The sequence below is a fragment of the Corticium candelabrum genome, chromosome 22, assembly GCF_963422355.1.
Source record: "Corticium candelabrum chromosome 22, ooCorCand1.1, whole genome shotgun sequence".
In the NCBI taxonomy this organism is placed as follows: Eukaryota; Metazoa; Porifera; class Homoscleromorpha; order Homosclerophorida; family Plakinidae; genus Corticium; species Corticium candelabrum.
The window spans coordinates 3,158,379-3,171,794 of NC_085106.1; the positions used below are offsets into that span (position 1 = coordinate 3,158,379).

Here is a 13,416-nt window from a genome sequence, read left to right on the forward strand (position 1 = left end):
ATTACCCTAACTGCTTGACATGGCCAGAGTGGCCATCCCACTTCCTTACTCTGTCACAATTGATATAAACTTAAAAGGGACATTAAGTACAATACTTTCACTCAACAAGCTAGATATCACTAGATTTCAAAAACTTTTTAAATTAAACATGGTATCTATACTATATGACAACATAACAACAGAACAAAAACTTGCATTTGTCATGCAACTACGTGTCAAAATTCACCACATCCATCAATTCAGTCATTGCAAGTTTGATGCCATTCGTTTGTAATAGATTAATACCAAGTAGAGATCACATAAGTATGTTGCTAAGACAACCTAGTTGATTGCAATCGTTCAAATGTAGCTCGAGTTGTACTCGCATTAAGTAGCTGCATGCCTCCCAGCTCTACAAAACAAACACAAAACTCTGTTGCCTAACTACTAGCTTATAATTCCATGAACTAGTACTTGAACGACACGACAGCACGACACCTCAAGTCTAACCAATTCTGTAAGAGTATAGGCTGTTAACCAAACTTTTCAATTTTAGAACTCTGCACAATTAAGCATAAAACTTATCATTAAAACAGTTAATTGTTTGCCTGACAAACAGTTACCTTCCCATAATACTTTGCACACAAAACACAAACGATACTTCACACCCACAAGTTGTGCAAGATCCACTTCCTTGTGTATTGCATCTCAAGACCTTCCAAGTGCTGAATCTTCTTACAAAAGTAAGTTGTCTTTAAACACGTAGTCACATACTCTTCAAAAAATAATTTACCTTGGTAACATCTTGTGCTACCTGACACAACTTCTTGCCAAAGAGATCGACTCAAGAACGCCATTGCTTGCTCCAAACATTGGTTGACCTACTACTTCCTTACTATTCTTATTAACTAATTATTAACTTAATTAAAACCGTTCAGCTCCCTTTCAGAAAGGTCCCACTCCCTTAGGTTACATCACTTACCTGTTGTACAATTGGGTTGTAAGAACCCTGACGAGCATGAACACTGGTCTAGATTGTTACACACCTGATAGACCACAAATACATTAAACTTGTCATCCTAGGTATATTAATCACATCATTGCTCACTCCATTGCCTGAACATATGTTGCCGCTTTGATCAGTAGGACAACTCGGGACGTTCAGAGATGAGAAATCGATGCATCGATGAGCTTGACATAGCTAGAAAAAATGCAAGAAGTATAAACTATTTTTCACTCTCATTATCATTATTGCTAATTATTCTTACTATTGATAGTAAAACAAAGAACGTTGCTGGAAGCAAAGATATCCGCATGCAACCATGTCTATCAAAGCTTCCACTATTGTAAGTGCATTTTATTGTTATTATTGTTAACTATCATTGAACACAACAACTTTATCACTACTACTGATATGGTACTCTAAATATTATTCTCATTATCAAACACAGATGCTGCCATTCTCTCTAGAGGTAAACCAAAACACTAAACCATACCTACCTATTGCACTAAACACATTATTTACTGCATATCCAATTGCTAAGGTGCCAGGTAAAAGAAGCACATGCTCTCAATAATTGAACTCTTAATTAAACCTGAGTTGTGTGAGATGACACAAAAACTCTCGGCAAATACTGTTGTCCTGTATTTGAAATATGTTTTACTGTCATACAGTTGCAATCAAATTTTGTGCTGATGTATAGATTATTATGGCAGCAAAGTTAATCCTGAGTTGGCATCTTGATGCACTGTGTCGTGTTGAGTGTGGATAATGTTTCACTACACGAACTGTAAGTGTATTTCTTCATTCAAAAGGTATACATCCAATGAACTGGCAAAGGCAGGAACAACTATAACTATCATTAGCAAGTTCTAGTGCTCGTCTAAGTTGCACTAAATCAAAGACTACAAAACCATTAATTTCATAAAATTTATTATAGCTGTTGACAGGTACAAATGTATGCATTTGCTGTATATAAGTTGCATCTTTAAAGGCTAAATACTTGGTTTGCAGCTTAATTTACTACACGACCATTCAAACAGCTTGTATGTATAGAAATCTATCCAATTAGTCAGTCTCATTTGTATGACCTTACCTTACTACTTCCACACTGAGAGCCATCTCTTACAATTCCCAAATCAGTGACCGAGTCCTGGATTGTAACCCTCGCCCTCCTATAATTTAACAATAATCAATGTCTGCATAAATGTTCAAAGTAAATATTTGTTGACGTACTTGCATTCAAATTCAGTAGAACCAACAGTAAAAGTTGTAAAAAAGGCTTGTATGGTTGCCCCACTAATTGATATAATTGGAAAGCCAGCTCCTCCTTGACATATGAGCAAGCCACAGTTAACATCTCTGATGGACAAACAAGACTTGGTGTAACAAGTGTAAGACACAAAATTACAAGTAGTTCTATCTCACTCTAGAGTACACGGTATAAATGAAGAGTTAAACGAGCCACAATTTCCATTTTCTGATCCTCGCACATTTATATTGGAGTAGCAAATGTCAGCAGCATTAGTTGCATCTAGTCAAAATAGAATGACACAGAAAGCAAATTAATAAATATATGATAACATATTAGCACGACACATAAAGTTGTCTTACTTTCTCCCCAGATTTCTTTGCATTGAAGATCGTGTGTCTCACACTGGCCATTATAGCAGACAGCCTGCATGCATACACAAAGTAACAATAAACAACAGAACACATGCATCGACAGACACAGACCAATATGTGGCCATTCCATCAAAACTTCTACCCAAGAACAATGTACTGACATACTGCATGTAATACACCATCGCACAATAAATCTTAAACAACACGTAAACATGGTTTCTCCTGCCTGAAATACTAAGACTCGTACTAAGCCTTTACCAATTAATTTAAAAAAGCAAGCGCACAAATATAATTAAAAATTTTCATCACCTCGGGAGTTGCAGAGCATGTTGTTAAGTCTTGTAAAAATAAATTATCTGGACACTATATTAACAAAACATCATAAACAAAGTCATAATAAATGTAAAGTTCAAACATCTCACTTCGGCTGATGACCCTGAGCAGAAGTCTTGTAGATCACATATATTCATCTGGTCACGACACAATGTACCCAAACTTGCAAACTGCAAACACATAGAAGCGAGGCAACATAAGCATCAGATCAGATCTATACAAGCTTGTCACACATACCTTGCAGTCACTGGTGCAGCAAGGCCTTGCACTGCTACATTGGGCACCATCAAACAGCTGACAGATGGTTGAATTGCAGCACGTGTCATTCTTCTGAGAACACTCCTACACCACACCACAAGCAATAAAAATTATGTCCATCTGCCCCACGTCACACCTCTTATGATATTTCATTAATCCATTAATTCGCATAGTATATATGTACACGATTGCCAGTCCGATGAAGAAGTAAAAAAGCACCAGGTCTTTTTATGTAGCCATTGCATTGGAAAATGCATGTCACAACTTACACCACAGCCAGTAGACTTTGAGTGTACACGATAACCACTACCCTCAAGTACCTAACAAATTTTGTACTCGTTTCATAGACACCTTAAGCAAGCCTTAATGAGTAAATCATTACTCTTACAATGTTTTGTATTGCTATTAGATAAATAATATATATAATGATTAAAACTCAAGAAACTGACCGCAGCCGATCCACAGTCACAGCCTTCCCCATCCTCGACAAAACCATTCCCACAGTCAGGGTCATCAAACAGCTGTAACGCACACAAACAGCATCAAACTGATTCACATTATATGCTATCCAGTTCTCATTTGTATTTGAATACCTCGGTAGGCGTGTTAAAGAGACACACTCCAAAGCCATCTAGTAGGGTCTGCTCGTAGTCTTCTCGACTACATGTTGAAAACGATGTGAATGGCGATGCAGCACTAAAAAGCTTTGAATAAAGGCTAAGAATTCACTCAATGTACTTGCCATTTTTACTTAAAACTTGCTCGCATTAGACATCCAGTTGGGCAGTCATCACAAGCACCTAAAGGAAAACAACAAGCGTCGTGTTATGTTAATGATCCTACGTAATCGTTAATATAAATACATACGTCCATCATCATGCAGCATTCCTAGATTGTGTCCTAACTCGTGAGCTATGATACTTGCAGACGCAGCTTCACTGAAAGTGTCCTTAAGAAAAACAACAGAATGCACTCAAACAGTGGATGTGATGCGAGACAGAGTACACTGTTATATTCGCATAACTATCAATACCTGATCAATACCAGCTGACGAAAAGTCGCTACATATTCCCTTGACGAATGCCAATCCCACTGTTGCACCGTCTAAGTCTAACCCTCTAAACACAAATTCCACAACAGCATTCGTATAATTAATTAACATCAAGATTTTAGCAGCTTAAAGCACACGTACGTGAGAAGATGGGCATTGTCGTGACCTTCGAAACGAGTTAGCAACTGAGATTGGCGATAAGATGCAAAAGCATTGAGTGTGGCCGATGGAGAGGTCACGACCGAGATGCGATCTGCATCGTTCCAAACTTCTACTCCGACCAATGCGATACGAGTATTCAACTGCTTGTACAGCTACACAATTGAACCACAGATAAACATGCAGTCAACATGCAGTCAACACGTAGACCAAACAAACAAATCAAATAATACCGAGTCCACCATATTGGCCAGAGATATTGATCTGTCAGCTACCTGAGTAATGTCACTACCACGAGCTTGAAACTAGAATAGAATTATCATCAAATAATATCAATTGCTACACATATGAATGCACAGTCTGTGTATAAATAATACCTGTTTGTTATCATTCACAAGAACCAACTCAACAATCTTCTCCTCAGAAGCGACGTCTCTTCGCACCTAAAACAAAATTAAAAAATAAAAATAATAAAAACAAAACAAAAATAAAATAATTAAATAACAAATAAAATTATTTTAACGGCAAGTACTCACACGTCCTGCTCTCAGATCCTCGACTACATCTCCTGGATGTAAAAATGTTTGTTTTGCAGTGTAATTGCCATGTACACCATCTATGCACGAAAACAGTCAATACAGGTTATGATCTAGTGGGACAGCTTCAGCAACTTGTTCATAACAACTGACCACAAAACGTAATAGATTCGTCCTCCAAGTCTGATGCTCTGTAGACTGTGTGAATGTGACCATCTGAGAACTAAGAGAAGTAAACAAAGAGAGATTTTAACGACACAATTTTAGAGCAGCTTGTTAGAATACAATCCAATTACAAACTATGCAAACTACAGATTGTAAGCAAATGTCACTCAATACCTCTACAGCAAATCTTCTACTACACCAAGATGTGAACATAGCACTAGCTAATAGTACTATGGCATGCATAAGCTTGTGGTTGAGACTTTTTTTATAAGCCTTAGAAATCCATTTATCGATGCTGCTGTATGTAAACACTAACACATAAGTATTACTGTTTTGTATACTGTTGAACAACTGGTTCAATCTGACCTCAACGTCCCTGACATAATACCTTTTCCCCTCTGTCACACACACACACACACACACACACACACACACACACACACACACACACACACACACACACACACACACACACACACACACACACACCACTGGTGTAGCGTTGAGGGGTGGGAGTGGGGAGGCTGGGGGAGGATATCCCCAAACGTTTTGGGCATGTCACTCCAATTCAAGCAGAAGTATAATTTTAGTTACTAGACAGTGCCAGTCCCTCTTAATCTCAGAGTAATAATCGACAATCAACAGCGTTGACTATATCTCTTCGATAATACGTACAAATCATCATTTCAGTATGATAAAACTAGTGTTAAGAAGCTGTGGACACGTAAAGTGCGCATAACCATCACTTAATTATTTAAGACGTTTACTACGCTATCCAGCAATGGCAGAGTCAAAAAAGACCACATCAAAAAGGCATGCAGAAACCTATTCATCAATTATTTTTCAAGTAAGGTTGACAACTCGATTGACCGGAGAATGGAATCTCTTGTGACTCCGCTACCTAATGATTCGCTTGCACTCCACGGTACTTTCTCCACTTCGTGCTCAGGTTAGCTTATTCTAGCTAACTAGCTAGATCTATATTGCTCACTATATTACGAAATGCTAAAATTCGTCAATGCCGTTTGCACTGAATTGGTCTTCTAGATTCTATTGTCATCAAGATGCCATTTAATTTGACGACCGCAGTGAGCCATGAAAACATTTTTGGTATGGACTGTAATAGTGTTTCCACTCCTTTATAAGCACAATGACGGCACTCAGTCCCGCAGTTTATTTGTAACCTGAAATTGATACTATTTACTTAGATGTCTACAAACTGCAAGCTAAGAATTTAAAAAAGTAGAAAATGGGTGTGGTGTTGCATGTGAGAAATGCGCGTGGTTGCTGTCTAATTTATTACCTCCAAACTTGAGAACCACGCTACACCAATGCACACACACAAATGCACACACACAAATGCACACACACACACACACACACACACACACACACACACACACACACACACACACACACACACAGACACACACACAGACACAGACACAGACACACACACACACAGACACACAGACACAAACACAGACAGACAGACAGACACACAAACACAAACACAAACACAAACACACACACACACACACACACACACACAAACACACACACACACACACACACACACACAAACACACAGACACAGACACAGACACAGACACAGACACAGACACACACACACACACACACACAGACACACACACACACACACACACACACACACACACACACACACACACACACACACTCAATCATGAATCAAGTAAACAAGAAAAAGTAAATTTCTACCTACCTGATCTTCGTTTGACTGTTTGGCTGGATCAATGAAGTAGAAAGTTTCTGGATCTTTTCCATGATAAAACAAACCGCTGCATAACGACCACAATAAAAATTGACTGTCATCATTATAAGGACATAATGTGTCTACCTTAGACCATTGCACGTGCTCACAACCACTTGAGAATTAGCTATACCACGAATTGTACCATGGTAGAAACAGTTCTCAAAATCCTGTATAGAACATCAAGCAGGAAACCATTAAAATCTGTGTTACTTTAACTGCTTTACGTATTCTAGAATAAGCAATGTTCTTGATTTGCAGACTACATGTATACAACACAACTATGCACTGATTTCCCCTTAAGATGGCAGATACGACACAATAATACCATCCACATGTGACACTTGACTGTACGTAACATGTTGATCACAATCATTAGCTGCACATCTGCCTGTCTGTCTGCCTGTCTGTCTGTCTGTCTGTCTATCTATCTATCTGTCCATCTGTCTGCCTGTTAATTTGTCTGTCTGTCTGTCTGACTATATGCAACTTATTGTCTGTCTGTCTGTCTGTCCATCTGTCAATCTGTCAGTCAGTCAGAATTGATCTAGAACTACTATTTGCACATAGTTTTAACTTGTAGTTTGCTGTGACCTTGATAAATAAATGATGATCATGTCAGTCAGTCACGCATAAGCAGTCTGTCTGTCTGTCTGTCTGTCTGTCTGTCTGTCTGTCTGTCTGTCTGTCTGTCTGTCCACATATTCTTGTCCAACTAGAGCAACCATTTAAAATTCTCCAAAAGCTATAGCCTCAGAACCACCTTTATCTCAAAGTCAACGCATACAACATGCACTGAGTACGACAGTTTTCTACACTACATGAATGTGTAGCCAAAGATAAGACAGTTTATTATATATACATGCAACAGTCTCAGAATTATAATTCTAAACATATGTTATCTGTGTGTTTGTGTGTCTGTCTGTTTGCGCTTGCCCTGGTCCTCTCATTTATGTTATCAACACACAAATAATGCTAAGAAATAACTAAGTTAATTAATGTAGATGCTACATCAAGAAGCACAGGTTTCCCTGTTAGAGTTAGTCTACAGTTGAGTGATATATAACAACAGGTCTATGCATACGTCAAATATAGTAAATTAGAAGTCACAAAATGCAAGGAACCTTGTTAATAATTGGATCTCCTGTTGAACTGAAGTAAACTTCTTTGAAAGAGCTTGAAACCAAACGTCTACAAAAATGTGACTTGTAACTGTAAAGCAAACAAATTCAATTTTTGTGCAAGATTCACACCTATTCTGGTCTAGATCCAAAGTATAGTTTCGACCAAAAATTTCCAATCTGAATGAAATTCTATCCTGGTGTTGCCCATTTACCTGCAATTCAACCAGTCAAGAAACGTGTTACAAAGACAATTCTGGTAATAACAGTGGTTGCTAATTCATATAACATTGTAATCATTATATTTTGTAATCAACACAATTAAATTATTTCGTCGGTAGCTCAGTTTACAAAAGTGCAAAAAATTCCTGCAAAACTTTCTTTACGCACAGGGAAGTATCCAATTTAGCACATTGGTTTGTTGTATTTTTAATTAATAACAACATACATTTATGGGTGGATCTCATACATAGCCACGTGCTTGTGGCAAACAAAAATGTAATGCAGCACATCAACAACTAAAGAGGACCTTTTAGGGCGCTGTATCTCAAGTTGGTTTGTGAGATCGCTTACTTATGAATGAATACATCCGGGACCTACTAGGGTCACAAGTGAGTCTCATTGACGGCAGCTGTGACCTATTCCCTTGGGCAAGAAACTCTACCCAGGAGTATAAATGGGTACCAGCAGAAATGCTGGGGAAGAAGGCAGCCTATAAGGTACTTATAATTAGGAACTGCAGCAGGACCCCCCCGGAGGACCAGCCTCAGGCTGAAATCCTGCGAAACCAGATCCCTTCTTCTTCTTCTTCTTATTCCGATTCCTAAGTGAGGTAAGCTCTTCTGAGGCGTCAGTCCCCAATAATCCTGCTGCAGCCGTCTATACTGTAATAAGAAGCACTAAAGTGCTAAACCCTCAGCTGTAGTGGGGATGAAAGCGCACCTGGAACTGCAACCTACACTGCGTACACAGTACGCATGTGTCTCGGGCGAGGCTACAGTATGACGGACGACTGTCTTAGAATTTGACTGGCAGATTGTCTATCTGCATTGCTGACCGTTTGATGAAACGAAGGTTTCATTCAAGCTTCTAACCCTTCTAATTAGCCTTTTGTAACTCGAGGAAGGTTAGAGTTGTGCCTCTGTGGACTTCTGACTGGCCAGACGAAAAATTGGAATGCAGCGCATGCGCTCATTTTAGCTATCGGATGTCCACAATCCGACATGCGTGGTAGTGAATGTCCCCTGTCACATTCTCCATGTCAATAAAGAGGTTCCGGTACGTGTGCAGCAGCTGTTCCGTAACCTAATCTAGCAGGATTAGCACTGTTAGCTAAAATAATTTAGGTAAGGCTTCTTTCATTATTCTTTGGGTAGAGCTACTAACGACGTGAATTTTCATCTAGAGTTCTCTGGCACTTGAATGAGCAGGGACTCGGGTTCGATGAACTAGACTATACGGAAGTGATCCGGAAAAAACCGTCTAGTACTACTAGGGCTGCAGTGTGCATGACGTTGGAATGTATGGCAACTTACAGCAATGCACACGTCAGCTTGTATTCAACTGGTGTAGATTCTAGAGCACTTCTATAGAGCTACTAGCTAGAGACTTTAACAAAACTGTGAACATACGTTTGATACGTAGAATCTGTGTCAAATATTTTGAAACTGTAAGAAAATTTCCGTAAATTGGCTCTCTTGTTTAGCTACAATTTGTTACAACTGCTCAATGCAGTAAAACGACATGCATGTGGACTCCTAGCTAGAGAACCAACAAAATGTGGTTGCTGTAATTCCCTCGTGTAATTACTACAGGCATCCCATATTAGATCTTTCAGTCACTACGGTACAGTCGCTTGTGTCATGCTGTGTGTGTGTGTGTGTGTGTGTGTGTGTGTGTGTGTGTGTGTGTGTGTGTGTGTGTGTGTGTGTGTGTGTGTGTGTGTGTGGTGTGTGTGTGTGTGTGTGGTGTGTGTGTGTGTGTGTGTGTGTGTGTGTGTGTGTGTGTGTGTGTGTGTGTGTGTGTGTGTGGTGTGTGTGTGTGTGTGTGTGTGCATGTGCGTGTGTGTGTGTGTGTGTGTGTGTGTGTGTGTGTGTGTGTGTGCGTGCGTGCGTGTGCATGTGTGTGTGTGTGTGTGTGTGTGTGTGTGTGTGTGTGTGTGTGTGTGTGTGTGTGTGTGTGTACAGTAGTAAGTAGATCTGAGATCCCTCTCCTCAAACATGTTAGCTTGCAACCACACATACATACACAAGAGTGTAGCACAAACGGTGGTGGCAGATCGAAGCCACTAAGTGAGGGCGTTTTATGATGCAGTTCCTGCACTACGCAACAGATGAACTCTCTTACCAAACGTGTTGAGACTTTAGAGATGACTTTCCCTGCCTCATCTCTAGGCACAGCGACAACAGCATCTACACATGTACAACACCAAGTCATTCAAACGTCTACGCGCGGTCTGTAGAGAGCAAAATATGCGAAAGTGATATGACACTCACCGCGTTTCAGCCTGCTTGCTGATGCAGAGTGCTGACTACTAGTAAGTATGATAGACACAGTTAGAGCATACAACAACCAAAACTTTTTCAGCAACCGTCGTTGGACCAGCAACATGATGGTTCAGTTACTGGTACGTACCACCTCGAGTGACTGACTGCTGAAAATACACGTACAACACTGTACTGACACTAATTACATCTTGTGGCTAATGAAAACCGACAGGAACTGGTGTGGATTCTGTGGCACAGGGTTGGGTGTATGCATGCAATCACACCGTTAGCATAGATATTGTAACTTGTTAATTACATCTCTGATTACTGTAATGCGTTTTGTTGAGTCGTACATTCTAACAATAGGGTGGATAATACCAATACAGAAAAAAGACATTCTTTTCCAGGTTGTATAACGCATCAGTGGTGTAAACTTGTACATAAAATGTACCACATGGTCTGTTGCTTGTTGCCATGGCCACCTCAAATAAGTTGGTGTCTCTTGCTCTAATATTTACAAAGACGGAATACCACACGTAAATGATTGTGAAGTGCACGGTGCCACCACAGCTATTTGTTTTGTGATATATGCATCTATACATACGTATGTACTTATAATTAGTAGTGTAATGTGTAAGCCATTGATGACCACTCTGAGCAGGACTAATCAAAACGCCCTGGAACAAACTAAAATACGCACCAATCAAATATAAACACATGTGGTAGGCGGCAGCACATTACAAGAGCAACATGATATTTATTGCATTAGTGCGCATGCCTCTCTGTACACACGCTCTTCCCTTGTCCGACTTCACACAAGGCTCAACCTTATAAGATATCAGTACAATACGCACAAGTCCGCAATAATCTACCACTAGCTAGAGCTACTAATTTCTTCTGCTAGTGGCCTCAATTAATTAATCAAGGCAGTTCTGTCAGCTTGGTGTTTCAAAATATCTATTATCAGGGAATGCGGTAGCACTCCCTATGTAGGGATGCGAAGAATCTAAAATGGCGGCCCATACAAAAGTATCCAAACGCATCCGAACCGGATCTCTCACAGGGAATGCGAGACAAAACCCATCTAACTCAACATGTGTTATACATGGGTTTCTGTAGATCGAGTTCGTAAAACCCATAGAAAACACAGCATGAAACGTTCAAACACACAACATGGGTTTTATTAGACGCATGCGCAGCTGGTAATGCTGCATGAGACAGACAGAATAATTAGAATTCGTAGACATTTGTAGTTTGTACTCGCCTAGTCTAAGCAACTATTTATTTGAGCTCTTTAGATCGCGTATATTGTCAGTGGGTCTTTCGGCCATTTCAAATTTCAAATTTCAAATTTTAATTTTTTAATTTTTAAATTTCTAATTTCTAATTTTTTACGTAACGTTTTTATTTTTTAAAAATTTGCATTACATTTTCAAATTTTAATTTTTAAAAAATCAAAATTTAAAATTTTATTGTTTCAAATTTTTAGGTTCAGAATATTAGAAATTGCTTTGCCGACGAGAAAGCGGACGTAGTTGTGTATATGAACTGATGGTCGGATTGAACTAACAGAAATTGAACGCTCATCCGTTCTCTCAAATAATTTGAGTACATCAGAAAAAGAAAATTGAAAGAACGAGTATCAGTGTACGCGGTAGGGAGTCCATTAGACGGCGTAGGGGTGCATTCCAACGCGTGCTGATACGTTGATTCAATTGAACTAGGCGCGGTTTCTGCTAATCACATCAGCACGTTTCCTGTACCGTGTTTCTGCACCTGTAAGTACGCCGCTTCAGACAGTTACTAATTTTTGGTAACTCGAAGTGCATGGTCGCGTCATTACTGTAGATGTAGGAGTACGATTGGCCCAACTGCAAGTTGCACTTCATGTCTAGATTTTGTACATCGCATAGAACACTACCCGATAGCGCAGATAGAACGTCTACAACCTCATGCTGTGTCTCTCCTGTGCCGTGAGAACAGAACCCACACTGACTACAAGTGAATTACGAGACCAAATAGTAAAGGTGGACACGCACGCAGTGCATGAGGTATGGCGTGCCATTTGTGTCAAAATTAGACAATGAGATGAGGCGATGAGACCATGCGATGAGACCATGCGATGAGACCATGCGATGAGACCATGCGATGAGACCATGCGATGAGACCATGCGATGAGACCATGCGATGAGACCATGCGATGAGACCATGCGATGAGACCATGCGATGAGACCATGCGATGAGACCATGCGATGAGACCATGCGATGAGACCATGCGATGAGACCATGCGATGAGACCATGCGATGAGACCATGCGATGAGACCATGCGATGAGACCATGCGATGAGACCATGCGATGAGACCATGCGATGAGACCATGCGATGAGACCATGCGATGAGACCATGCGATGAGACCATGCGATGAGACCATGCGATGAGACCATGCGATGAGACCATGCGATGAGACCATGCGATGAGACCATGCGATGAGACCATGCGATGAGACCATGCGATGAGACCATGCGATGAGACCATGCGATGAGACCATGCGATGAGACCATGCGATGAGACCATGCGATGAGACTGTAATATGAGATTGCAATATGAGACTGCATCAATCAATATGAGATTACCGAATATTACCGCAGATTACCGCATGCAGCTACGACACAACTTCACGGATTTGCGTACAATGATAGTCAGCGTGCACACATCTACTTACGTCGTCTACTTCTTAGGTGCTTATAGATGGTGGATTTTTCATGATGCACTCGATAGCCTACTAGTAATTTGGGTGTAGTCAACGAGGTCGAGTCTGCATTGAAAAGTTACCAGTGCAAAACAACACGAGAGCGCAAACTGTGAAATCAAAAATAGGAAAATAAAATTTTTAAAAATACAAATAGAAAA

The 13,416-nt window shown here is 40.0% G+C and overlaps 1 protein-coding gene across 2 annotated transcripts; it reads right to left on the reverse strand.

Annotated features, from left to right (window-relative positions):
• Window positions 1-87: 87 nt before the first annotated feature.
• LOC134197339 (zinc metalloproteinase-disintegrin-like batroxstatin-1) lies at window positions 88-10,682 on the reverse strand. Of its 2 annotated transcripts, none has more exons than XM_062666639.1 (28): window positions 10,516-10,682; window positions 10,367-10,431; window positions 8,153-8,235; window positions 8,024-8,090; window positions 6,987-7,069; window positions 6,852-6,927; window positions 5,096-5,165; window positions 4,943-5,022; window positions 4,784-4,849; window positions 4,640-4,711; window positions 4,389-4,561; window positions 4,230-4,314; window positions 4,064-4,145; window positions 3,948-3,996; window positions 3,790-3,892; window positions 3,646-3,717; window positions 3,176-3,280; window positions 3,028-3,108; window positions 2,915-2,968; window positions 2,594-2,657; window positions 2,408-2,513; window positions 2,216-2,341; window positions 2,076-2,154; window positions 1,088-1,180; window positions 773-1,025; window positions 603-710; window positions 454-539; window positions 88-391 (listed from the first exon to the last, which is right to left on the reverse strand). In XM_062666639.1, the coding sequence occupies exons 1-25, from the start codon at window positions 10,628-10,630 to the stop codon at window positions 954-956; spliced, it is 2,121 nt and encodes a 706-aa protein (XP_062522623.1). In that variant the 5' UTR covers window positions 10,631-10,682; the 3' UTR covers window positions 88-391; window positions 454-539; window positions 603-710; window positions 773-953. The 2 variants fall into 2 exon arrangements, with proteins under 2 accessions (XP_062522623.1, XP_062522624.1); XM_062666640.1 differs by having other exon boundaries at window positions 603-713.
• Window positions 10,683-13,416: the final 2,734 nt, after the last annotated feature.

Coding starts and splice junctions, on each gene's coding strand:
- LOC134197339 (XM_062666639.1), bottom strand. CDS start 10,630: ATGTTGCTGGTCCAACGACGGTTGCTGAAAAAGTTTTGGTTGTTGTAT. Junction 7,070..8,023: donor GAGATCCAATTATTAACAAG/GTTCCTTGCATT, acceptor TGTTCTATACAG/GATTTTGAGAACTGTTTCTA. Junction 5,023..5,095: donor CGAATCTATTACGTTTTGTG/GTCAGTTGTTAT, acceptor TTTCGTGCATAG/ATGGTGTACATGGCAATTAC.